At 37.0% G+C, this 27,747-nt stretch overlaps 1 protein-coding gene across 5 annotated transcripts in view; it reads left to right on the forward strand.

Annotated features, from left to right (window-relative positions):
- The window catches only part of FAM13B (family with sequence similarity 13 member B), a 76,160-nt gene that overhangs the window by 36,281 nt on the left and 12,132 nt on the right, over nucleotides 1-27,747 (forward strand). For 3 of the 5 annotated variants that reach the window (XM_040622403.1, XM_040622405.1, XM_040622404.1), the window contains 9 exons: nucleotides 6,108-6,149; nucleotides 6,863-7,018; nucleotides 8,817-8,949; nucleotides 17,933-17,997; nucleotides 20,395-20,443; nucleotides 20,864-21,014; nucleotides 25,515-25,725; nucleotides 26,654-26,783; nucleotides 27,385-27,466. In XM_040622403.1, the coding sequence (XP_040478337.1) occupies nucleotides 6,108-6,149; nucleotides 6,863-7,018; nucleotides 8,817-8,949; nucleotides 17,933-17,997; nucleotides 20,395-20,443; nucleotides 20,864-21,014; nucleotides 25,515-25,725; nucleotides 26,654-26,783; nucleotides 27,385-27,466 (1,019 nt within the window). The remainder of the gene's footprint in view (nucleotides 1-6,107; nucleotides 6,150-6,862; nucleotides 7,019-8,816; nucleotides 8,950-17,932; nucleotides 17,998-20,394; nucleotides 20,444-20,863; nucleotides 21,015-25,514; nucleotides 25,726-26,653; nucleotides 26,784-27,384; nucleotides 27,467-27,747) is intronic. The other 2 variants (XM_040622406.1, XM_040622407.1) reach the window with 1 other exon arrangement.

Raw genomic sequence — 27,747 nt, forward strand, 5'->3', positions numbered from 1 at the left:
TCCCATTCCGTAGGGTGTCTTTTGGTTTTGTCGACTGTTTCGCTTGCTGTGCAAAAGCTTTTTATGTTGTTGAAGTCCCAGTAGTTCATGTTTGCCTTTGTTTCCCTTGCCTTTGGAGACATGCCTAGCAAGAAGTTGGCTATTCTTCTGTGGCCGAGGTCAAAGAGGTTGCTGCCTGTGTTCTCCTCTAGCATTTTGATGGATTCCTGTCTTATATTTAGGTCTCTCATCCATTTTGAGTCTATTTTTGTGTATGGTGTAAGAGAATGGTCCAGTTTCATTCTTCTGCATGTGGCTGTCCAATTTTCCCAGCACCATTTGTTGAAAAGACTGTCTTTTTTCCATGGGATATTCTTTCCTGCTTTGTCAAAGACTAGTTGACCATAGAGTTGAGGGTCCATTTCTGGAGTCTCTATTCCGTTCCATTGATCTATGTGTGTGTTTTTGTGCCAGTACCATACTGTCTTGAAGATTACAGCTTTGTAATAGAGCTTGAAGTCCGGAATTGTGATGCCACCAGCTTTGATTTTTTCTTTTTCAACATTCCTCTGGGTATTTGGGTCTTTTCTGGTTCTGTACAAATTTTAGGATTATTTGTTCCAGCTCTGTGAAAAAAGTTGATGGTATTTTGATAGAGATTGCATTGAATGTATAGAGTGCTCTAGGTAGCATAGACGTTTTAACAATATTTGTTCTTCCAGCCCATGAACATGGAATGTTTTTCCATTTCTTTGTGTCTTCCTCAATTTCTTTCAGGAGTGTTCTATAGTTTTCTGAGTACATATCCTTTGCCTTTTTGGTTAGGTTTATTCCTAAGTATCTTATAGTTTTGGGTGCAATTGTAAATGGGGTCGACTCCTTAGTTTCTTTTTCTTCTGTCTCATTGTTGGTGTATAGAAATGCAACTGATTTCTATGTGTTGATTTTATATCCTGCCACTTTGCTGAATTCCTGTATGAGTTCTAACAATTTTGGGATGGTATCTTTTGGGTTTTCCACATAGAGTATCATGTCATCTGCAGAGTGAGAGTTTCACTTCTTTACCAATTTGGATGCCTTTTCTTTTTGTTGTCTGATTGCTGAGGCTAGGACTTCTAGTACTGTGTTGAACAACAGTGGTTCCTGACCTTAGGGGAAAAGCTCTCAGTTTTTCCCTGTTGAGAATTATATTCACTGTGGGCTTTTTGTATATGGCTTTTATGATATTGAGTTATGTTCCCTCTATCCCTACACTCTGGAGAGTTTTAATCAAGAAAGGATGCTGTACTATGTCAGATGCTTTTTCTGCATCTCTTGAGAGAATCATATGGTTCTTGTCCTTTCTTTTATTAATGTAGTGTATCACATTGATTTACAGGTACTGAACCACCCTTGCAGCCCAGGAATAAATCCCACTTGGTCGTGGTGAATAATCCTTTTAGTGTACTGTTGGATCCTTTTGGCTAGTATCTTGGTGAGAATTTTTGCATCCATGATCATCAGGGATGTTGGTCTGTAATTCTCCTTTTTTGTGGGGTCTTTGTCTCATTTTGGGATCAAGGTAATGCTGGCCTCATAGAAAGAGTTTGGAAGTTTTCCTTCCATTTCTATTTTTTGACACAGCTTCAGAAGAGTAGGTATTAATTCTTCTTTGAATGTGTGGTGGAGGGGCACCTGGGTGGCTCAGTCCGTTAAGCATCTGTCTTTGGGTCAGGTCGTGATCTCAGGGTCCTGGGATCGAGCCCCACATGGGTCAGGCTCCCTGCTTAGCAGGGAGTCTACTTCTCACTCTCCCTCTTCTGCTCCTCCTATTCATGCTCACTTACTCCCTTCCTCTCTCTCTGTCAAATAAATAAATAGAATAAATAAAATCTTAAAAAAAAAAATGTGTGGTAGAATTCCCCTGGGAAGCCATCCAGCCCTGGACTTCTGTTTGTTGGGAGATTTTTGATTACTGCTTCAATTTCCTTGCTGACTTTGGGTCTGTTCAAGTTTTCTTTTTCTTCCTGTTTCAGTTTTGGTAGTTTTTAAGTTTCCAGAAATGTATCCATTTCTTCCAAAGATTGCCTAATGTATTTGCATATAGTTGCTCATAATATGTTCTTAAAATTGTTTGTATTTCCTTGGTGTTGGTGGTGATCTCTCCTCTTTCATTCATGGTTTTATTAATTTGGGTCCTTCCTCTTTTCTTTTTGATAAGTCTGGCCAGGGGCTTATCAATCTTATTAATTCTTTCAAAGAACCAACTCCTAGTTTCATTGATCTCTTCTGTTCTCCTGGTTTCTATTTCATTGATTTCTTTTTTTTAAGATTTTTTATTTATTCATTTGACAGAGATAGAGACAGCCAGCGAGAGAGGGAACACAAGCTGGGGGAGTGGGAGAGGAAGAAGCAGGCCTCCAGTGGAGGAGCCTGATGCGGGGCTCGATCCCAGAATGGTGGGATCACGCCCTGAGCCGAAGGCAGATGCTTAACGACTGAGCCACCCGTATTTCATTGATTTCTGCTCTAATTTTTATTAATTATCTTCTCCTGCTGGGTTTAGGCTTTATTTGCTCTTCTTTCTCCAGCTCTTTTAGGTGTAAGGTTAGGTTGGATATTTGAGACCTTTCTTGTTTCTTGAGAAAGGTTTGTGTTGCTATATACTTCCCTCTTTTGCTGCATCCCAGAGGTTTCGAATAGTTGTGTTTTCATTTTCATTTGATTCCATGAATTTTTTTTTATTTTAGAACTTCTTGAGATTTTGGTGTAAGGTAAAGCAAAAGCGCACCAGAAATCACAAATTAAATGGTGAAGGGAAAGATGTTGGATTTATAAATTTTCTTCACACCATTCAACGTATACTACACTGCCAGTGGATTACAGTTAGTTATTAAAAATATTTTTAATTATATAGATAGGTACTCTAAGCTTAGAAATTGCAAGTGTTACTGAGTAAAATATAACTGATTAGACCATGTAGAGATTTACCTTTTAATTAGTCAACCCTATATATAAACAGCAAATCATTGTAGCTAAGTAACAGAAAAAAGATCTAATCTTAATTGACTTTTAAGCACTCTGTAGAAAGAGCTTTATTTATCTTTTTTGTTTCTTTTGTTTTTTTCTGCAGAAGTCACTAAATACTTTCACCTGAAACTATTAGAAATGGACCGTGGCTTAACTCTTCTTTGTGCACGTATATGTGATTTTTCTCCCCACTGTTGCCTACAGAAATGAAGTTCAAAAATGTCATTTAAATTTGAAAATGTTTTTAAGTACTTACCTTGAGGGTATTAGCATGAAAGCATTTTGAGCTAAGAATAATCCATTCATGAAAACTAGCATAATATTGGCAATTAAATTTTTTTTATAAAGCTGAGAGATGTTATGTGTGCCAAACCAGGGTGACTTACTGTTGTCTGATAAAGCAGTTGTGCAATTTGCCATTCATGTGTTTGCTTTGAGGGAGACCTGAAAGTTACTGTATGAATGGTAAATGATGTTTATTTGGTTTCCTACAGAGAATCCTGAGAATATTTTTTCTTTTTTTTTAAATTTAAATTCAATTAATTAACATTTAATGTATTATTAGTTTCAGAGGTAGAGTTCAGTGATTCATCAGTCTTATATAACACCCAGTCCTCATTACATCACTTGCCCTCCTTAATGCCCTTCACCCAGTTACCCCATATCCCCATCCACCTCCCCTCCAACACTCAGTTTGTTTTTTGTGGTTAAGAATCTCTTATGGTTTATCTCCCTCTCTGATTTCGTCTTGTTTTATCCCCCCATCATGCTCCTCTGTTTTGTTTCTTAAATTCCACATATGAGTGAAATCATATGATAATTGTCTTTCTCTGATTGACTTATTTTGCTTAGCATAATAACCTTTAGTTCCATCCATGTCATTGCAAATGGCAAGATTTCATTTTTTTGATGGCTGAGTAATATTCCATCCTGTATGTACACACACACCACATCTTCTTTATCCATTCATCTGTCGATGGACATCTGGGCTCTTTTCATAGTTTGGCTATTGTGGACTTTGCTGCTATAAACATTGGGGTGCAGGTGCCCCTTTGGATCACTACGTTTGTATCCTTTGGGTAAATACCCAGTAGTGCATTTGCTGGGTTGTAGGGTAGCTCTATTTTCAACTATTTGAGAAACCTCCATACCATTTTCCAGAGTATTATTAATATTATCCTGAGAATATTAATCTGATAGGCAGTGTTCCTTTTGTTGGTTAGTGTTTGTGTTGGCACATTTATAGGTCATCTTCATAAAACTACATTTACTTTTTTTTTTTTTTTTAAAAGATTTTATTTATTTATTCAACAGAGATAGAGACAGCCAGTGAGAGAGGGAACACAAGCAGGGGGAGTGGGAGAGGAAGAAGCAGGCTCATAGCAGAAGAGCCTGATGTGGGGCTCGATCCCAGATCGCCAGGATCACGCCCTGAGCCGAAGGCAGATGCTTAACCGCTGTGCCACCCAGGCGCCCCTACATTTACCTTTTAAAAATAACTTTTTATTGAAGAGTCGCATAGATACAGAAAAGTTCAGAAATCATAAAGTCATTGAATCATCAAACAAACTTGTATAAGCACCGCTTGGGTTACTTGCTCCTTCTCAAATACTCTATGTCCCTGTTTGCCAAAAGTAGCTGCTATATATGCCTTTTGTAGATTCGTTTTTCCTGTCATTGATTTTTTTCCTTTAAAAATCTACTTCGAGATCGTTAAACTTTCACTCAATAAAATGCACTCATTTTACAAATGCACACATACACATATATATCTGTTAAGAACCACCACAGTAAAAACAGACTGTTTCCATCACCCAGCGGTCTGGCCCCAGACCGTCACTGGCCTGCTTTCTGTCACTGTATAGGTAAGTTTAGCCTGTTTTAGGATTTCATGTAAATGGAATCTCCTACAGACACTTTTGTGTCTGGCATCTTTGCTTGGCATAATGTTGAGATTCATGTTGCATGTTTCAGATGTTTGTACCATTTATTTATTAATCTATTAAAAAATTTTTTTTAAAGATTTTATTTATTAGAGAGGGAGCGAGCTTGCGCACAAGCAGGGGGAACAGCAGAGGGAGAGGGAGAAGCAGGTTCTCAGCTGAGCAGGGAACCTGATGCAGGGCATGATCCCAGGACTCTGGGATCATGACCTGAGCTGAAGGCAGATGCTTAACCGACTGAGCCGCCCAGGTGCTCCCGTTTGTACCTTTTATTTAAAAAAATACCGAGCATATTCAATTGTAGGGATGTCCCACACCTCTGTCTGCTTTCACCTGTTTGGATTGATACCTTTGTTTGGCTTTTGTAAATAAAGCCTCTATGCTTGTGCAAGTCTTCCAATGGAATTATGCTTTCACTTCTCTTGAGTAAATACCCAGGAGTACAATTGCTGGCTCATTTGGTAAGTTTTATAAGATAAGTGCTAAACTGGTTTCCAAAATGGTTGGGATGTTTTAAATTTCCGCCAGCAGTGTAGGAAATTTCTAATTGCTTCACATCCTTACCAGCACTTTGATTTTAATTTTAAACATTTTAGTGGAATCTATATCTCATTGTGGGTTTCAGTTGAAGTTTTAGCTATGGTAAAAATGAGGATGTTATCTATATTTTTATAAATATCAGTAGATACTGTGGTGCAAAATTTGCTAAGGAAGGCCTGTTAATGGTACAGTGAATGAAGTAGTATGATTTTAGTATCGATTTTGCCCTTGGGAACTTGAGAACATCCTCTGACTGGTAGCATATGCTGTTACTTCTGGCGAGGAGTACAGAGTGAGCATTGAGGCCTTATACTATCCTAGGTGAGGTGGTTTTGTTGGGGAAGTAGTCCACTTTTTTCCCCTTCAGCCTTGGAATATAGGTCAGTGTTTCTCCAAGTAAGCACCAAATGAAGTAGTTGGCTACACACGGGTAGGTATATTTAGTTTTTTGTGTGAAAAATAGAGAAGAGTGTTCTAATAGAAATTTAGAATCTTACTCTGCCAGAAATGAACCTAAAACTTGGTGTTCGCTCTCCTGGGTTGTGTCAAGGTAGTGCAACTGTGGCAGTTTTCAACACTTTCTGTAGTTACTTAGTACTGAAAAGTTTTATAGCTAATTTCTTTCTTTGATTACAGTGCCCGTTTATCGCCCATCAGCATCTTACCAGCCTCTGCGGAGTAAGTAATATACTTGTAGAAGACCATATTTTTTTAAATTTAAGAATATTACTTAACTGTAGAAATGATAATCATGTATTTATTAAATAAAAAATGTTTTAAGAAAAAGAAAATCATGTATTTATTGTGCTTACTTTAGAGGAAGGATTGTACATAAGGCAGTGAAACTAGTTAATATTTTATGTACTGCAATAGGAACAAATGAAGGAATGCATTGCCTAATACATAAGATAAAGATTGAACTTTCTTCAGATGATTTTTTTGATCTTCTGAAATGATTGAGAAATGTCAGTAGATCTCTTTTTACTAAGTTTTCTTTAAGAAGTAGACTTCATGTAAAAATATGGACAGGAACCTTAGAGTTTCTTTGATTTAGCTGAGTGTTAACAAATTATTTTGCTTTATAAATGTAGCTTTAAGAAGTCTATTTAAATGTTTTTTCTATATATGAGCAAGGAGTGAATTACTGGGAGAACTGATCCTTCCCACCTCAGTAGTAATAGTGATGTTATGATTGATCTGTATAATAATTTCTTTAAAAAATTTACCCCATTATCATGTATTTCTTTTTTGTGTTTCTTTTTATACTCTAGTTTACCCATTTAAATACCCTGATAACTTGTCTTACTAGTCACATTTTAATGTTTGTATCGATGTGGCCAAATTCCCAGTTAGGGTGACTGCTTCTCACTAAAATGTGTTCTGTTTTGTAGCATTTTAGAAAGAACAATTAGAGCAGCTGTGGAACAGCATCTTTTTGATCTGCAGAGCAGCATAGATCATGATCTTAAGAATTTACAACAGCAAAGTCTGGTGTGTAATAATGAAGCAGAAAGTTTTAATTGTGATGGGGAAGGATCTAATAACCAGTAAGAAACTTTTATAACATCTCACTATTATTTTTTAGAGTTGTAAGATTGTTTTAATTATCTTTTAAAAAACCATAGTTTACTTAAATAATGGGATCTCATCTTAGGGATTTCTGAAAGTATGTGTGGAAAGTGACTTTGTATATAAGTTGAATTATACTCACTTAACATTGAAAATCTAAATCTTCCATTATGGTAATAGACATTAAGTCCAATACTGCTAGGTTTTCCTCCCTGAACACCAGATGAAGTAGTGAGCTTACCTCACTATGTTGTGTGAAAAATAACATTAAAAAAATTAGACTCGTACTATGTGCAACAGGTGGTCACACCGTGAGAGACATGAAGTGATCCTAGACAGCTAGGTGCAGGGACAGCAGAGTGGCATCACTCGTGTTGCATACAGTCATTGAGTGAAATGGTGAGCAGAATCATCCTTTGCTATTTAAGTTTTATCTCCTGTCACCAGCTACTACCCTGCTGCCCTCCCTACATACTTTTTTTTTTTTAGTTTAGCTGTTAATAGTTGAATCTTGTATCAGAGTACCTCTCTGTGCTATGTGATTTGTGATTTTACTCCACTCTTTATCTGACTTGTTACCTTTAAATGGATGAAAGCTCTCATCTCTTCTCCTGTTACCTCTGCCCTGCACTTGAGAGATACATAGGTGCCTTACTTTGAGACCATAATACAATGATTTCATAGTTTTCATTTATCAGATTTTATTTGGAGCACAGATGAGAAAGATGTACCCAAATTTGGAGGATTCGTAGGAGGTTTGAAAAAAAAAAAAAGATTATTGGGTAAAGTGTTTATCCCTTTCTCTTCTTTTTTTTTTTTTTTTGAAGAATTAGATTTTTAAAAGGCCAAATATGTGTAGTCCACTAGAATAGCTGTTAAATATGAACTGAAACTGAAAAAATTAATGGATCTGAAAACCAGTGGTTGTAAAATGTTTATTTAAGGAATACCATATTGTGCAACTGCAGGTGTGCTCTGTCGTCTGAATAGATGGCATTACCAGCCTGTGCAGCTCTATGGCCCTGATTTGTGGTGCTTTGAAGGCATGATTAGAACTGATCAAACTGGATTGATCTAGAGACTATTTGGGCTGAATATGAACGAAAAAAGCAGTATCTGAAAGAAAAAAAGAAAACCAAAACAGTAACTAAAAGCTGGAAATAGTAGAGAACTGTTTCAAAGGATATGATTAATATAAGTAGATTCCTTGGTGTTTGTCTTTAGCTTAGCTAGAGATCCTGAAACCCATGCCCATGCTCAGACTTATTTTTATCTGTGGGGAAGTAAGTCATGTTCTGTCATTAATGGTGGTATTGTCTTTGTAAATAAAAGCCTGCTGCAGTATTTTGCATATTCTAAATTATGTAACATGAAAAGTCTGCAGTAGGAAGCTATTCCTATCATAAAGGTGTTGGACATTATCGTGTCTAGTGCTAAACTTGTATTTGAATTGGAACATATTATAATTGAGAGTATGCATTTGTAAGGGAAATTATTTTGACACGTAAATTATTCTTTCAGCCATTCGTTTTTGAAAATTTTCAAAGAGAATAACAAACAAGGTAGTTTTCTTATAACGTTCCCTGGAGAGACAAAAATACACTTAGTGTGTTTAATAATCTAACTTGGCAAAATAAAGAAAGTTGGAAGTTTTATGAAAAGGACACATTTTCTTTAACAGGTTAAAGTTTCAGATCATTATTGATATTTATTTATTTTAAAGGCATTATATATTCCACATTTGGCCTGATCTGATTTTTTAATCTTCATTACTAGGGTTGATATTGCTGAGGATATTATTAATGCCAGTGAAAGTAATGGAGACTGTTCAGAACCTGTGGCTAGCACTAATTTAGACAATGAAGTTATGCAGCAAGATTTTGTATTTGAGGATGAAGAAAATAACCAGGTAAGAAATGCAAAGACTAAAAAAATCTTTGTGTTAGGTATGCTAGACATACAACTCTGATTGCTTTATGTGTTCCTTTGATACCAGAAGCTGACACATACTTGTCTTGATTATAAATCCCAAGAACATACACTCTATCAGTAAAGATTAGGAACCATCATTGGGTAGGGAATTGGGTATAAACTTTTTAAGAATATTTGCCTGGAAGGAAACAAATTACCATGTTAGCTGAGGTGGTTGGTGGTATTATGGTTGAATTTTGTTTTTTTCAAAATCTTTTTTCCTGGGGCGCCTGGGTCGCTCAGTTATTAAGTGTCTGCCTTCGGCTCAGGGCGTGATCCTGGCGTTCTGGGATTGAGCCCCACATTAGGCTCCTCCGCTGGGAGCCTGCTTTTTCCTCTCCACTCCCCCTGCCTGTGTTCCCTCTCTCGCTGGCTGTCTCTCTCTCTGTCAAATAAATAAATAAAATCTTTAAAAAAAAAAACAAAAAACTTTTTTTCTATTTCCCAATTTTTTTTCTGAAAAATGTGGGATGTCTTCATAGAGAAAACCCGTGAACGTCATTTTAAAAGTAACTAAATTGTTTTCACGGTCTTAATTGTCAGTGGTCACATTGTTTTTAAAATAATGTCAATAGGGACACCTGGGTGGCTCAGTCGTTAAGCGTCTGCCTTCGGCTCAGGGTGTGATCCCGGTGTTCTGGGATCAAGCCCCACACCAGGCTCCTCCACTAGGAGGCTGCTTCTTCCTCTCCCGCTCCCCCTGCTTGTGTTCCCTCTCTCGCTGGCTGGCTCTCTGTCAAATAAATAAATAAAATCTTTTAAAAAATAAAAAATAAAAAAGATGATGTCAATAAATGTGCAAAGCAGTATCCTAAGACATGTTTTAAAGTTCAGTTTTGATAACACTTTTTAAAAATAAGATTCTTAATGGTAAGGAAGTTTTCTTTAACATGTTTTCATACTAAACTATAAACTCTTAAGATACAGATAAAGAACTCAGGATCTGTCAACTGAGATTTGTATTCTGGCTTTGCTTCTTAATAGAACTGTGACTTTGGCCACCTTACCTAACTTTTCTTATCTGCTGTTTGCTTTTCTGTAGACAGGTTAGAGGATTACGTTAGAGGATTATTATAAATATTCAAAGAAGTAGAAATATACAGTTATTTTATAAGGTAGGAAACATTTCACAGAAGTTAAGCTGCTCCTGCTATTTTCACTGCATTTCTGTATTACTGGTATATTAATGCTTTTACTTCTACTGGTATATTAGATCCCTTTTCATCTGTTTATCGTTATTGCTTCTATAGTTGTCTCCTTGCCCTTTTCTGGATTATCAGTTTCTTCCCGTCTACTGGATCATTCCCATCAATGTAAAATGTTATTTTTCCATGTTTAGGAAATCACTCTCTTGACTCTCTTTTTGCTTCCCCCTATAATAAAATAACTTGAATGTGTTCTCTCTTTAATTCTAATCTTCCCACTCTCTCTTAAACCTCCTCCAGGTAACGTTTTGCCCCATCATTCCTCTAAAACTGCCTTTGCAGGGTACACATGAGGTCTGTTGCACATTTTACTTGATCTGTGAGTACAATTTGATTCAATTAATTTCTCTCACTATCTTGATTTTTTTTTTTTTTCTTGGCTTTCAGAATCTCTCACTCCTCTGGGTTTTTTTCTGCTTGACTGGCTGCTCTGTTTCTTTGTTGATGACTTTTCATGTTCTGAACCTTTGAAACTTGGAATGGCTCAGTACCCCGTTCTCAGATTGCTTATTTTCATTCACTCCCTTGGTAATCTCATTTAGACTAATGGTTTTAAAATACCATCTACATGCTAAAGATTTCCAAATTTATATCTCTAGGTGAGATCTTTATCTTGAACTTAATTCCTATATCGAGTTGTTTTACTTAACATTTCCACTTGAATATCTTGTAAGCATTTTGAACTTCACAGGCACCAAACTGAATTTATAATCTTGTCCACATATCTGTTCTTCTTTTCGTCTTTAAAATCTCAATAAAGGACAATTTCTCCTTCCATATGCATAGGCCAAAAGCCTTCGGTCATCCTTGGTTTCTTTCACTGTATATGCAGTCCTTTACAGAGTCCTGTTGGTTATACCTTCAAAGTTTATCTGGAATCTGACCACTTTTTACTGTTTTCCATTGCCACCATGTAGGTCCAAACCCAACATTATTTCACCTAGATTAACAGATAAATGTAGTATCATCTTTGCCTCCCTGTGGTCTATTCTCAGCACAGCAGCCAGAGTGATTCTTTTAAAAGGAAAGTTATATAATGTCAGTTCTCTTCTTAGAACCTTCTGGTGCCATCTGGGTATAAAGTATAGGAGTAGGCACTACAAAAACATTGAGACATTAGAGTTCTGTCTGGATTGCTGTTTTCCCAGGTGTCCCATGGTTTGCTGCTTCTGATCCTGCAAATGTTTCCTCACTTTGGCCTTTTCAGTATGGCCAAATCTCATCACTCTCTTTTGGTATTAGCAGGTCTTCCCATTGACCCACTCCCATCTAGTCCCTGAAGTTCCTGTCCTTCTCCCCTTTGCCCTTGATAGTGTTATCACTATTGCACATTATCTTTAAATTATTAGTTTATTGTCTTTCTCTCACCATTTTTTTTAAAAGATTTTTTATTTATTAATTTGACATAGAGAGACAGCCAGCGAGAGAGGGAACACAAGCAGGGGGAGTGGGGGAGGAAGAAGCAGGCTCCTACCGGAGGAGCCTGATGTGGGGCTTGATCCCAGAACGCTGGGATCACACCCTGAGCCGAAGGCAGACGCTTAACGACTGTGCCACCCAGGTGCCCCTGTCTTTCTCTCACCATTAGACTGTAAACCCTCAACCTTCATGAGGGTTGAACTTTTTATCTGTTTTGTTCATTATTGCATCCCCATTATCTAGAACACCTAGGTATTCATTAAGTATTTGTGGAATATGTGTGACCAAACAAATGAGTAACATCTGACACTTAGTAGGCATCTAAGTAAACTTGTTCTTGTTCTTCCTGTCTTGTCTCTTGTCTTTCTTTTTCTCTTTTCTTCTCTTTCTATTCTCTTCTCTTTTCAGGTAGGCTCCACACCCAATGTGTGGCTTAAGTTCTAAATCCTGAGGTCAAGAGTTGTGCTCTACTGACTGAGCCAGCGAGGTGCCCCCTAAGTATATGTGTTGACTGAAATTGGTGTATCAGTTACCTTGTTAAGAATGCAAGAATTATTTTTTCCCCAAAAACATTATTTTTTAGGGCAGCTTTAGGTTTACAACAACCTCCCCCATTGTCACCATCACTCACCTGAACAGCACATATTTTACCAAGAATGAACCTACATTGACACATCGTAATCACTCAAAGTCTGGTTTACCTTAAAATTTATTCTTGATGTATATTTCATGGGTTTGAACAAATGTATAATGACATGTATTCATTATAATATCATACTCTGGTTTTTAAACTGCCCTAAAAATCCTCTGTGCTCTGCTCATTTCTCCCACCACCCTTGCAACCACTGATCTTTTTATCGTCTGCATAGTTTTGCCATTTCCAGAGTGTCGTATCATTGGAATTGTATAGTATGTAGTCTTTTCATATTGGATTTTTTAACTTAATAATATTCATTTAAGATTTCTTAATGTTTTCTTAATGGCTTGAGAGCTCATTTCTTTTTAGTGTTGAATTATATTCCATTGTTTCAATGTACCACAATTTATTTATCCATTCACCTACCGAAGGGCATCTTGGTTGCTTAACCAACTGCACCATCCAGGCACCCCAGATCTATAAATTTTTATATTTTATTTATTTATTTATTTATTTTTAAAAAGATTTTATTTATTTATTTGACAGAGATAGAGGCAGCCAGTGAGAGAGTGAACACAAGTAGGGGGAGTGGGAGAGGAAGAAGCAGGCTCATAGCAGAGGAGCCTGACGTGGGGCTCGATCCCACAACGCCGGGATCACGCCCTGAGCTGAAGGCAGACGCTTAACCGCTGTGCCACCCAGGTGCCCCTATAAATTTTTAAATAGGTACAATAGTTGGTAGAGTAATTTGGACTATTTTTGAGGGGTTAAAACTGAGAATCAGTTGCCTGATCAGAACTCACATCAAAATACTTGTTACTATCAATAAACTTATCACAAAATCAATTCATTTCAAGATTCTTCACAAGCTTTTATTATTGGTACCTAACAGACTTACAGTTATTTCTATCTTCCAAACACTGAGCAATTAGTGGAATGCAATCTTTTTTCAGGAGTGGAGGCCAGAAGTATTTGGGAAACTCTAGAGGACAGCCAAGAAGGAGAGAGAGATGATTGTCATTTTGACTTGTGCTATTATGAAATCTCATCAGGTTTTTTTATGTTGTTTTTTAAAGATTTACTTATTTATTTGAGAGAGAGAGAGTGTGCATGCGTGCACGCACGCGTGCCCAGCATGGGCAGGGCAGAGAGAGGGAGACTGAGTCTTAAGCAGACTGTGCTGAGTGCAGAAGCCAGGCGTGGGGCTCTGTGTCACAACCTTGAGATGAGGATCTGAGCCAAAATCAAGAATCTGATGCTTAACTGACTGAACAGGTTTTTTATTTTTCCTTAACAGGTAGAAAAATGTCTAAAACCTCTGCCGGGAAACAGTCACTTAGTAACATGTTTGTTTTGTTTTTAAATCCCAATCTCTCTCTCTCTCTCTCTCTTTTAATTTTTTGAAAGATTTTATTTATTTATTTATTTGAGAGAGAGAGAGAGAGCACAGCAGGGGGAACAGCAGGCAGGGAGAGGGGGAAGCAGGCTTGCTGAGCAGGGAGCCGATGCAGGGCTTGATCCCAGGACCCCGGGATCATGACCTGAGCCAAAGGCAGATGCTAAACGACTGAGCCACCCAGGCACCCCGTCTTTTTATTTTTAAAAATTGAGAGATTATTGTCATATAACATTATATTAGTTTCTTTTTTTAAAAAATATTTATTCATTTGACGGAGAGAGAGTGCATGCAGAAGCAGGGGGAGTGGCAGGCAGAGGGGGAGGGAGAAGCAGGCTCTCCATGGAGCAGGGAGCCCGATGTGGGGCTCGATCCCAGGACTCTGGGATCATGACCTAAGCTGAAGGCAGATGCTCAACCAATTGAGCCACCCATGCGCCCTAAGATTATATTAGTTTCAGGTGTACAACAATTTTCTGTGTGTATATATTGTGAAATGGTCACAATATGTAGTTAACCTCCATCATCACATAGTTAAAAAGCTTTTATACTTGTGTTGAGATTTGTAAGACCTACTCTCAGTAACATTTATATTTACAATACAGTATTATTAGATATAATCACTAAGCTATACATTATATCCCTATGTCTTATTTGTTTTATTATTGGAAGTTTGTACCTTTTGACAACTTTGACCCATTTTGCCCACCCCTAAGTCCCTGTCTCTGGCAACAAACAATTTGTTCTTTGTATCTATGACGTTGTTTTTGTTTTGTTTTTTAGATGTCACATGTGAGATCATGTGACATCGATCTTTCTCTGTCTGACTTAATTCGTTTAGCATAATGCACTCATGGTCCATCCATGTTGTGACCAATGGCAGGATTTCCTTTTTTATGGCAGAATAATACTCCATTGTATAAATATATGCACTACATTTTCTTTTTCCATTCATCCATTGGTGGACACTTAGGTTGTTATCATGTTTTGGTTATTATAAATAATGGCAATGAACGTGGCGCACAGTTATCTTTTTGAAGTAGTGTTTTTGTTTCCTTTGGATAAATACCCAGAAGTGGAATTGCTGATAATCATGTGTTCTAGTTTTAATTTTTTGAGGAACCTCCATACTGCTTTCCATAGTGGCTGGCTCAGTTTACATTCCTACTAACATTGCACTCTGTTTCCCTTTCTCTACATCTTCTCCAGCACTTGTTATTTCTAGTCTTTTTGATAATAGCCTTTCTGACAGGTGTGAGGTGCTATCACCTTTGATTTGCATTTCTCTGATGATTAGTGATGTTGAGCACCTTTTCGTGTACTTTTTGACCATGTGTATATGTTGGAGAAATGTCTGTTCAGGTCTTCTGCCCATTTTCCCCCCCTCTGCCCATTTTTAAATCCAATTGTTTGTTTTTTCCTATTGAGTTGTATGAGGTCTTTTTCTTTTATACATTTTGGATATTAACTCACTGTCAGATATATTGTGCGTCTTTTGGTTTATTTTGTTTTTGTTTTGTTTTTGAGAGATCATGAGTGCATGTACTTGATCAGGGCAGAAGGAGCCAGAGAGAATCGCAAGCAGGCTTCATGCCCAGCACAGAGTCTGACATGGGGCTCAATCTCATGATCCTGAGATCGTGACTGGAGCTGAACTCAAGAGTTGGATGCTTAACCTCAGCGACTGAGCCACTCAAGCACCCCTGTCAGATACATTGTTTGCCAATATTTTCCCATTCAGTAGGTTGCCTTTTCATTTTGTTGATGGTTTCCTTTGCTGTGGAGACCGACTTACACATTAATCGATGGAAGAAATTGGCTTACATTGAAGTATACTTAATAAACTGTTTAGTAAGGGTTTACTAAGTGAAATGTGTGGAATGGAGTGGGGGTATTTAGCTTATTTAAAAGAAGTAACTAGTATGTTTGAGGAATACTAGGCGGGTGGAGATGGGGAGATGCAGAACTAAACAGTGTGGAAGCATCAGTAATGGATGGATAAGGAATGGGGGGGGCACAGAAATTACTGGAAATGCCCATTAGGCTTTAATTAGCTCCTGGCATTTAGCCCTGACAGCCCCTGAACATTGGCAATAGGATTATACTGCAGCTGCTGCTCCCACGAGTGTTGCCGCCACCACCACCACCGTCACCACCACCAGCACCAAAGCTCTCTTGCTTACCTTAGTGGGGACCAGAACACCTTACACTTTCTTTCGAGGACCCTGATGGTTTTGGGGAAGGGAGGGGAGAGTATGGGCTGTTTGCCAGCTGATAATTTAGAAAAAAACAAGCTCTTTCTCCCCATATACAAAGGAATGATGTTTTGTGTAGAGTGAATTCTGAGGAAGCAAAACATACTTTAGCTTCTCAAAAAAGTATTGTTTATTTCCATGTCTGTTAAATTTGAAGTCTGGATATACTTTAGCCTGACCCTAATACCTCTAAATTTTTTTGCCCTGGGGCATAATGTAGAAGATAACTCTGCACCTTACTCTGAATTTCAGAGTGTATCAGTGTATCAGCCTTTGTCTTCTGTTACTGCATCTTTTATGTTGCCTCCAATTGCCTTTTTTTTTTTTTAAACTACTTTTCAGTATTCATTTTAAGAATTATGTTGCCTACAGGCGCTCAGGTCATGATCTCAGGGTTGTGGGATTGAGCCCTTTATCGGGCTCCCTGCTGAGCGGGGGGGCATCTGCTTCTCCCTCTGCTCCCCCCCCCCAGTTGTGCTTGCATGCTGTCTCTCTCTCCAATAAATAAATAAAATTTAAAAAAAATTATGTTGCTTAAATCTGGCTAGAAAGTATGTGGGTATTACATCAGTCTTTATATTTGTTTCATTTATTTCATAGTATAATGAATTGTAGGTTAAATTAGAGTTGGTGATATAATAATATGCTTTTATAATGAAACTTCTAAGCTATTTCTTTTAATTCTCTCATAGTAACTGTAAGATAGGCAAGTAAATGATTGTTGTTCTTATATTTGTGATAGGAAAGGTTAGAGCTGGGACTTCAACCTGGTTCTTTGAATGAAACACCAAGACTTATTTTGAATATTGGGTCTAGTAATGATTATTTCATGAGCCCATATTTAAGAACGTAAAGTTATATATATTCTAGACAGAAAGGTTGCTGAAGTCTGATGTGTAGATCAGTGGTTCTCACAGTTTGAGTCTCAGGACCTTTTGATACTCTTAAAAGATACTGAGTATCCTGGAAGGGTTTTGTTTACATAGGTATATTTATCAATATTTACCACATTAGAAATTAAAATTGAAAAATTAGAAAATGTTTATTAAATTCACTCAAGGTACTGTAAATATGGTTGTTTTTTAACTTAATAAAAAGCTGTATAAAACATTTTGTACTCTGAGGAATGGTATTGTTTTACATATTTACAAATATTGTTAATGCTTGTCTGACTTAATAAAAGTCAAGATGGATTTTCATACCTGCTTCTGCATTCAGTCTGTTGCCATAGGTTGTTTTGTTTGAAGTGCTTGCAGACAATTCATCCTCACAGAGATATATAGTTGGAAAAGGGAGAAGTAATTTAATAGCTTTTTCCAGATAATTATGAACTGTCTTCATATTAAAACTGGACAAGTGGTAGTTTCTTAAGAATCCAACCATCTGTTGATTTCAGAGGTGATCATCAGAAACATTGAGAAGTTTACCTAATTTGCAGTAAGGCACAAGGATAATTATATTAGACTCAGTGAGTATCTGTTTGGGGAAGGAATAGTGATGGGATGGTGTCACTGAACTCATTAGAAAATAGGGGGAGTGTTTGCATGTGTTTTTGAGGTTTACGGTTGTTATTTCAAATGTAATAAAGGGATCTGGTGAACCAAATGATTCCTCTGTTACCTGCTAGGAAGTTACCAACTTAACATTGTTGTGGCTGAGAAGAAAGAGAAGGAGCAGTTGGCAGGTGGGACCATATGGCTCTCCTTTTTGGAGGAAGAAATCCTAAGGATGGAAAAGGAATGGGATAGTAAGAGCAGTACCTAATAGTGTAGTGAGAATGCAGGGTCTCCATTTTGTACACACGCACACACATGCACACGCCTCAAGTTTTGAGAAAGATAAATTACTGTCTTTAAAAAGAGATGCCAACACCTATAACTATTATGAAGAATTAAAAGGGGGCATTTGACTAACTTGCAATCTAATATCGTAATTTAGGTTGGAAACTTCCTGTCATACCTGAGTATTGGGAGCTCCATTAATATAGCGGTGGTGTTCTTTTTTGTCAGTCTGTAGGTATACTGTTAGAGCCATGCAGTGACCACGGTGATAGCGAAGATGGCTGTCTTGAGGGGTAAGCATTTTCTTTCATTACTCATTAATCGTTTTGAGAATTGGAGCCCTTTACAGATTTGGGGGTGAGATTTTTAGATGAATTTATCCATTATAACATACATTTTCGATTATCTAAAAAGCCAACTTCTTATTTTAATGGTAAACGTAAAGCATATTCATAAGTATTCAGAGGGGCTACAGGTTCAGACAGACATTAGGTATAACTTGGAAAACATACAGAGGGAAGAACAGAGCCTTCTTGGAGACACTCCAAACTTTCAGTTGATTATAGAAAAATTGGGAATTTATTGATATTCTGAATATGCCTTTCAGTGAGTTAATTCATAGTCTTAGAACCATGGATAACTAACTGAAAGATTATAGCATATTTGCTTTATCAAATTTGTACAGAATATTTTTGTTCCCTTTCCAGCTTCTCCTTGGTGTATCCTAGTATATCTTACGCAATTTGTGTTTGTTTACCTCCTTGGCCAGCAAAAATGGGAGGGAGATACTGAGGCAATGAGTATTTCAGCCATATGTAGTCTCCATAGATACTTGATGATACAGTCCCTTTGAGCATAAGCTTTCTAGAGTGTTTTTTTTTTTTTTAAAGATTTTATTTATTTATGTGACAGAGAGACAGCCAGTGAGAGAGGGAACACAGCAGGGGGAGTGGGAGAGGAAGAAGCAGGCTCCCAGCGGAGGAGCCTGATGTGGGACTCGATCCTGGAACGCCAGGATCACGCCCTGAGCCGAAGGCAGACGCTTTAACGACTGCGCTACCCAGGCGCCCCAGCTTTCTAGAATGTTTTAAGTAGCTGAGTAGGTTTTGGTTCCTGTTACCCTTTTTCTGATTCTTTGAGACATTGCCAAGCAGTGTATTATAACTTTCTTAAGAAAAATTATTTGATATTCAGGAAACAGATTTGTAATGAATGCAGACTAGATTGTAAATACTGAGGATTCTCAAACATTACTGATGTGGTGATAGCTTGTTGGCAAGGGTAAACTCGTGTTAATGCCATTGTCTCTCTTAATTGTGATAGGAAACTTGTTCTCTGAGGGTAAGTAAATTCTTTGGAGCCATGTCTCTGGAGTGTCTCCATACTCTGAAGGTCCACAGATTTCCTGCTTACAGCAGTTCCTTGTGCTTCCTTTCAGGAGGCAGGAATGATCCTCTTCCAGCCCAGGGAGTATTGGAGCTATGGGCTGAAGATATAAGATAAACAGGCATCCCCAGAATGATGACATCTGGATTTGGTAGAACAATAAGGATCCATTTAGTGAGGACTCAATCTTTTTGGAAAAGCTCTTTCCTCTTCAACTTGTGTATAGGTTAGCAAACTTGTTTCTAGATCCAAAGAGTTCCTTGGTTAGATGGATTACATTTTGCATGCTTAACACTCATGTTTCTCAAATTTAGGTGATTGGGTCTTTTGTAGTCTCAAGGCAGAATGTAGCTCATTCCACCATTTGCTCCCACTCTAAGCAAGGGAAGGCCTTTGAGCTTGCCAGGGAATTTAGTTCATTTCTTTTGCTCAGCAAGAATAAGGTATTTATGCGTATGAGGAGATGTCTTGCTGTAGGTAGATCAAGACCTGTCATCTGGGTGCACACTGTTAAGGCAGGGTGGAAGCAGTGTCTGTGTGTACCATTGTAAACTGCCACCATATCTCTGGAGAGAAGAAATTTCCCACAGTAGGTATGTTGATAACCTACTGTAATATCAGATGCTCTGTTGACTGGTCAAATAGGGAGAGATCATTTGTGACAGCTTGCTCTAATATTTGTTCTAAATAGGGGTTTATTTTTATGGGGGGGTATAAGAGGTGAATTGAAATTTTTAAAAATTTCCTTTTTACATGTTACCATTATGTTTTGAGGAAGGAGAAGTTTAGAAATAGTAATCTTGTTCTGATTGTGATAGAACACAATCAGATTTGAAATATAGGAACATAAAAAAAAATATATAGGACCATCGCTATACCTTTAAAAAAATCTTCTTTAAAAGAAAAAAAAAATCCCAGAGTGGGGGATAATAAAGCTATTTGGTTAAAACTAATATTTACTTTACAAAATCTTTTCCATTATACATTCAACACTCTTGATTTCTATTTATTGTGGATTTTAATTTTACTTTTAAAATGTTTTTCTTTTGGAGGGGGTGGTTATGTGGGAGGGTGGCAAATGTTACTTAATTTTTCTAAACTTGAAGTAATTCTGTGGATCTTTTCAGTAGTGTGTGATTTTCAGATATAGGGCTCCAAAGAATGGGCATATGTCCAGTTGTCATTTTCTTCTCTCACATTCTAAATGCTAACTATATGGGGAAGAGAGGAATCTAGGTAAGAAATGTGCAATGATAGTAACCTACTTATTCCTAAAAGACTAATAACTATACTTGTATTTTTAGGAAAGAATATGTGTCATTTGACAGTGATACATTGTCACACTTGATTCTGGTAAGATCTTTTTCTTATGGTTTTTACAAATTTGACTAAGTTTAACCTACCAAATATTATATCTGGCCTTTAACTCTTGGGTTGAATAGGTTTACAGGAGATGTAAATACAGGTTCTCTTACCAGATATTTTACAGTTCAGAGCGGCTTAATTTGTCACTTTTGGTTACAAGTAACTTGGTTATAAAAACATTTTTCTGAATTTGGCATCCAAACTTTGTCTTCCAGTAGTACATATTATAAAACTGCAAATGTATGTTTGAAAATAGTTTGGATGGTGGGAGTGGGAGAGCTGAGTATGTATATAGGCACAGTAGTACACTAATAGAGACGATACAAGGATATATGCTGCTTGTTTTTAATTAAGCTGAGTGAGAAAAGCTTTGTGGTTGTGAAATGTATTCTTTATTTTAAAATACAGGATTCTAGTAGCAAGATATGTGATTTGAATGCCAACACTGAATCAGAAGTGCCAGGAGGTCAAAGTGTTGGTGTTCAAGGGGAAGCAGCATGTGGAACCCAAATTCCACATTTAGATCTGAAGAATGTTTCTGATGGTGATAAATGGGAAGGTAATTTTAGCCACACATTATTTTCCTGATACTGTTATTTGTACCTGAAAACACCTAAAGCAATAATGAGACTACTGCTCTTTTCTGGACAACCTTAATTCATTTTGACTTTCTGTTCTCTCTTTCATCTAAGAGGAGTGAGTGAGTGTTGTTACTCAGATGCACTAATGAGATTGTAGGGCAACTATCTCATGTGAACTAGAAGTTCTTATCTGATCCATTAGCTTTGAAGATGAAGTTAGAACTGATTAAAAGAGTAAAATCCCCCAGGATAGGCTTTTGTTAATTGTTAAACCAGGTGCTATTTCCCAGTCTTTGGAAATCTCATATGTTAGGCCTTGGGGATCTCACCACTTTAAACAGAGGGTTTACATGTAACCACATTTCCTTTATGATCATCAGGAAGCCTTTTTTTTTTTTTCCCTCTAAAATGATCTTTGAAGGCATTTCTAAGCAAACACTGTACCATATCCCCACATCTGTGTATTAAATGATATAAGCATGGGAACAGAGTCCTAACAGTTTTTACAAAGGAGAAAAATTTAAATTTAAAAAGCAAGCCACCTGTGTATATATATTTGTCAGAACTCAGCAAATGTGTACTTAAGACTTGTATTTCATTGTATATGAGTTTTTCTTTTTTTAATCAAAAGATGCAAAACCTAAATAAATATCGAACTCCAGTGAATGATTTGCATGCGGAAGTGTTTATAGGGAAGTATATCATTACCTGCAGTTTACTTTGAAATCCATGAAAAAAAATAAGATGGTTAATGGGATGAATAAATGTTAAAAAGCAAGTATAGTAAAATGTTAATTGTTGAATGTAGGTGATTGGGGTATGGATGTTCACTGTAAAATTTTTTCAATTTTACTGTGTACTTATAAACTTTCAAATGTTGGGGCTGGGGGAGTGGAAGCCAGCAACAAATTTGAATTTAGGAGTCCTGTATCATACACCTTCCTAGGTAAAGAGACATTGAGACATCTTAGGAAATCTTCCAAGTTACTTATTTGTTCACTTGGATGAAGTTCCCTTGGTTATCTCACCTTTGGCAAGTTAGCTGATTGACATACAGCGGTGATAAGAATTGCAGTGCTAATACCACAGGCTCCTTTTGCTACCTCAAGTCTACTCATTTGATCACAATTGGAGTTTATTTATTTATTTTTGAAGGTATAGCCAATTTTTTTTAAAGCCCCAACCAAGTCATTGTCTGTGCCAATCTTTATTGCTGTCTCTCCACCCCCCTTCTTCTTCTTCTTTTTTTTTTTGTTCTAGATGTTTGGCATGCCTACTGGCATATTATGTTTCTTAACTTAGACTAAATCAGGTAGTTGTCTTTCTTTTGCTTTGTTCTGGGTTATTTAGGATGTTTGGAATTTATGAAGATGCTCCCCAGAATTAGGGGATATGTTAGCATCTGGTGGTAGTAAAAATCAACCATCCCGTTCATTTATTTATCCTCACATAGTCACTGAAAAGAAGTGGTGGTCAACAGAGCATCCCTAGAGCCGGCCGCAGTAAGAGAGGAGTCTCTGAAAGATGAGGCTGAGATTCTGACAGAGGGCTGATGTTTCTCCCTTTGGAGGATGCAGATAAATAGCCCCTCATAATTGTTGGCCTGGGCGTTCTGATCTTAAGTTTTAAGCATAGAAGAGCACTTGTTTTCCATTGTCTGAGGAGATAGAACTTTGTGTGTTCAGCTTCAGCCTTCTGGAGGCTTACCTAAAGCGAACTTAATGCCAGGCTCACTGTTTTCCTGTCAGAATCCTCCCCTTACAGCTTGTGGTACAAAAAGAAAGTAACTATAGACCTCTGATTTTCAGTGCCTCAGCTCACCTGTTATAAACCTGGCTCAACAGCTGTGACAAATCCACATAGGCCTCCTGCAGGCTTTTACAGGAATAACTTTCAGTAACTTTCAGAGAGCACGTGGTAGTAGACATTTGAGTGAACTTCTCAGCCATGAACCTGTATGTGCTTGGAAGAGTGGCTGTTAGCAGACTATGTTGTTCCTTCCAACTTTGCCACCAATACAAAGATTGATTTTCTATATCTAGGAATTAGGATATTCTTTTTTTTTTTTTTTTTTAAAGATTTTATTTGTTTATTTGACAGAGATAGAGACAGCCAGCGAGAGAGGGAACACAAACAGGGGGAGTGGGAGAGGAAGAAGCAGGCTCATAGCAGAGGAGCCTGATGTGGGGCTGGATCCCATAACGCCAGGATCACGCCCTGAGCTGAAGGCAGACGCTTAATCGCTGTGCCACCCAGGCACCCCTAGGAATTAGGATATTCTAATGAAAGTCTTCCTTAAGGGGCCAAATTACTTTAGACCCTAGATACCTTGGAATCAGAGACCTACCTTGTTTGATGTGACTCTTAAAAGAGAAGTGGGGTCACTCCAAATAGAAGTCCACCTCCCTCTTCCTTAGTATGAGGGTTTTGTGTTTTGTATTGCTCAAAGGATAGTCAGCAGAATGCAGTTGGCAAGCAGGTAGCACATGTCCACCAGCAGTATGAATTTGTAGCAGCCGATCAAAAGGTTTTGGCTTTTAATAGAAGTGGGCAATATCTTTCCTTCAGATTCTCTCCTGCTAAAACTCTTGAATAAAATACAAGTACGATCTTTTCAAAGAGCAAACTAAGGGAGATACTTTTCTGTCAAATGAATTAAATTGAAAAGTTTCAAACAGTACTGGGTAAAGAGTTTCCATTTCTTCAGTTTTATGTTTGAGTTTTAATAAAACAGCACTACTTTTTTTTTTTTTTTTTTTTTTTTTTTTTTTTTTGCCGTGCTTGCTGAAATGGAAATACATGTTTGTGTTTGTTTTTAAAGTTTGGTTAGTAGTAATTTCTTTGAATAAAGTTTTTGAGCAGAACGCCTAACTGGTTTTAGGGAAATATTTTTGGTATCTTTGGCTTTGTGTTAGTTATGTGTATGGTTTGTTCTGACTGTGCTGTGTGTTCACTTTAGTATTTTTTGCCATTTTTTCCATTTTATTAGCGTCATGCCCTATCACTTTTCCCCTCATTGATTTCAAAACAATGCATCTGCAGAGAGATGGGGAGGGTAAGTATGGTTCACCATAGTTTAGTTTTTTGCCTTTTGATGGTTCACTTTGTTTGCCTTTTGATGAGCCCTTCTCCTGCTGTCCCCATATATTAGGAAAATTGTTCTGGGTCAAAAATGATACCCAGAAATAATTGTTTTTGTTACTTCTCTCTTAAAACAGGTGATTTCTCAAAAAATGTTTATTACCAGTTATTTGCTGGGAAGCAGGTACAAGGGTTGCTTTGGAAATCACTTTATTGCTGGGCTTAATGTGGGATTGCACGCTTTGTACCCAATTTTTAGTTATCAGATTGATCTGGGCTTTAAAAACTAACTAAATTATGTTCTTATTACCCTGGAAAAATTATGTAATGCTTTAAATTGCTAATATATGAAGTTAAACTAAATTACTAAAGTAGCAATCCTTAGCTATTGTGTGAAGAAAAAGAAAACAGCAGTCTTGATTTTTGACACTGTCAAGCCATCTTTGCATCCAAAAATACTTAAAAACTTACTTTTGCTATGGTTAATAGTTGTATATCAAAGTTTTAAATTGTAGTATAAAGTTAATGTGTTGATGGAAAAGTTTTTCCCCCTTTTGGATTCCAGTGGTACTTGTATTTTTGTATTTGGAGTGTATTTGTGGATTGTACGTTTATCTGTATGTGTTCTGTATGTAATCAGACCTTACATGGGCACAGACATCAACTATATTGACGTGGGTTCATTTGAGAACATACAGGTTAACTCCAGTAAGATAAGTGTGCTTAAGGTCTAGTGCTGTTAAATTTTGTCTTGATAATACTGTTGAGTGTTTAATTACTAAGATATATATTAAACATAGAAATCCTGTAATTTAAAAAAAAGAAATCCTGTAATAGACAATAACAACCATAATTTAATGTTAGAGGCCAGGTGCTGTCAGGTGAGTTAGCTGCTCATTTGGAAATGTTAAGAATTCCTTTGGGGTCAGAGAGCTCCATTTGGCGAGTGTTGTGAATAGCACGGGGAATAGCTTACTTCTGCTTTTAAGATAGTCACTTGACAGTGAGTGATAGTTTGTTTATTCACCTGGCAGCTATTGAGGTTTCGTGTTTACTATTTATAAAACAGCACTTGAAAAATAATATCTAATATAACTTTATAAAGATCTTGACAGTGTCCTTTCTTGCTTTGTGACTGGGTTCAGAAATTTAAGATATAACTCTTTATGGGAAAATAGAACTCTGAGCTAAAAAAAAAAAAGCATAGAAAATTAAAAGCTATAGTAAGCTTTACGAAGATCCTGTATCCCTTGTTTTATTTAAAGTATATAATAAATATTACATGAACCACCACATACTGATATGATTTAAAGAAAATACAGCTGATAATTGTGTGACTTTTTTTTCTATGTGGAACCAAGAGACCCATGGTACTATTCTTTGTGTTTGTTTTACAGAGCCATTTCCTGCTTTTAAGTCTTGGCAGGAAGACTCTGAGTCTGGAGAAGCTCAGCTCTCTCCACAAGCTGGAAGAATGAATCATCACCCCCTGGAAGAGGACTATCCTCCAGTATTATCACATCGTAGTTTAGATTTTGGGCAAAGCCAGCGTTTCCTACATGATCCAGAAACACTGGATTCCTCATCTAAGGCACTTTCTTTTACTAGGTACATTATTTTTATATACTTAGGAGAGGCGAGTCTTATTATGCCACCAGATCCTTTGAAAGGTTTAATCCTCCAGACCTGCAGTTCCAAGCTTTTCCCCCTGTATAATGAAAAACTTTTTGTACTTTCTTGGAGAGGGCTTGTAAATTCTGAGTTCATTGAGGTATAGAGGTTTGCTTTCTAATAGACATTTCCTCACAGCGTACAGAATCATTTTTTCACCTATGACTGAAATACAGAACTCTGGAAGGGAAGCAGCAAGTGGAATTCACCAATTCCTAATGTTTCTATTGTCAACACTTTAAATCGATTATAAATGTCAAAACCTTTCCTTTGCAGTTTGAACACAAAACTAATTCTGAGCTGCTGGACATCTTTGTTTCTTTTCTGCCTTTGTCCAAACAACTTTTGAGTGATTATACATTGTTTTCAACAGTACTTATGTTAGCTAATGGTGTGGTCTCTAAAACTATAGTGTAAGGTTTGGTTTTGGTTTTGTGTTTTTTTGTTTTTTTTTACACTACCTATCCTTTAGTGTTAGGGACTTAATTTTTACTTTAAAGATTTGCTTCTTGGAAGTGGCATTGTTATATCAGGGTGGTAAGAGTCATAGCGTCAGTAACTTGAAAAAAATTTTTTTGACCAGGTAACTTCTTTAGTTTTTTTTGAAATATAATTGACCTACAATATTCTCTTACTTTCAGTGTGCCTTTCTGGCTCAGTCGGTAGAGTGGGCAACTTTTGATCTCACGGTTGTAGGTTCAAGCCCCACTATGGGTATAGAGCTAACTTAAAAATAAAATTAAAAAAAATTCTGTTCATTTCAGGTGTACATCATAGTTTTGTACATTGAAATGAACCCCATGATAGGTCTAGCTACCATCTGTAATAACTTGAAATTTTAGCTAACACTCTTGTTTTAATTCAGGATTCGAAGATCATCCTTCAGTTCAAAAGATGAAAAAAGAGAAGACAGAACACCGTATCAGTTGGTCAAGAAACTTCAGAAAAAAATTAGACAATTTGAGGAACAGTTTGAAAGGGAAAGAAACAGTAAAGTAAGTTTGTAGCATTGTCCAGGGTTTGGTAGATCTGTTGGAACTGGGAGGAGTTTCTTTGGAGAGCATTAGTCCATCTCTTTCCTTAAATAATGAAGTTGAGGTGTGCGGAGAAGTAGTGATCATGTAGATCTGAAATGATATAGATCCTAAGCTGCCTCATTTCCAGGCCAGTATTGTTACCAGTGCATCTTTATATTTCAATTGGTAAAAAAGCTTTTATAATTTTTAAAGGAAATACTTTACATTGACAAATCACATTAATGCTGTTTCTGCTTCCTCAAAAACCACAAAAAGCAAGGGGGAACGGGAAGGAAGGGATGGGACGGAGGGGGAAAGATATTTAATAATTAGAACATGTGAAGTGGCGAGAATCCTATACTTTGAATCAGAAGACCTGTATTCAAATGTGACTGTCGTCAGTTGCTAGATTCTGCTCTGAGAGAGCTTTACTTGATATCCTGTTCTGTCTACTTCAAATAAGGTAAGATGAAGTAAGGATTGAATGAAATCTCTGTTTTGGGAACTGTAAAATATTATTTGGGCATCAATTAACAATTACCGCTTACCACAGAGGTATCCGTGTTCCTTAATTTTTTAGCCCTCCTACAGTGATATTGCAGCCAATCCAAAGGTATTAAAATGGATGACAGAGCTTACCAAACTGCGGAAGCAAATTAAAGGTAGAAAATTTATCGTTTTTATAATATGTTTGCTTTAAACAGTATTATTATAGTATTCTCATTATTACATGAGAATTGTATAAGTAATAATTCTATGACATGAATTAATAGAATTATTCTATGAGAATTATGGTTATAATTTTAAATCTGAGACGCTGTTTGGCAAAAATAAAGGTTTCCTTTTGTTCCTTTATTAGTTATGGTCAAAGTTGTAGTACTGTATTCTTCCATATGTCTTTCTGGTGTTTCTATTGGTAATATTCTTTTGAAAAGCGCCCTTA

Source organism: Ursus maritimus, unplaced genomic scaffold, assembly GCF_017311325.1.
Source record: "Ursus maritimus isolate PB19 unplaced genomic scaffold, ASM1731132v1 scaffold_5, whole genome shotgun sequence".
Classification (NCBI taxonomy): Eukaryota; Metazoa; Chordata; class Mammalia; order Carnivora; family Ursidae; genus Ursus; species Ursus maritimus.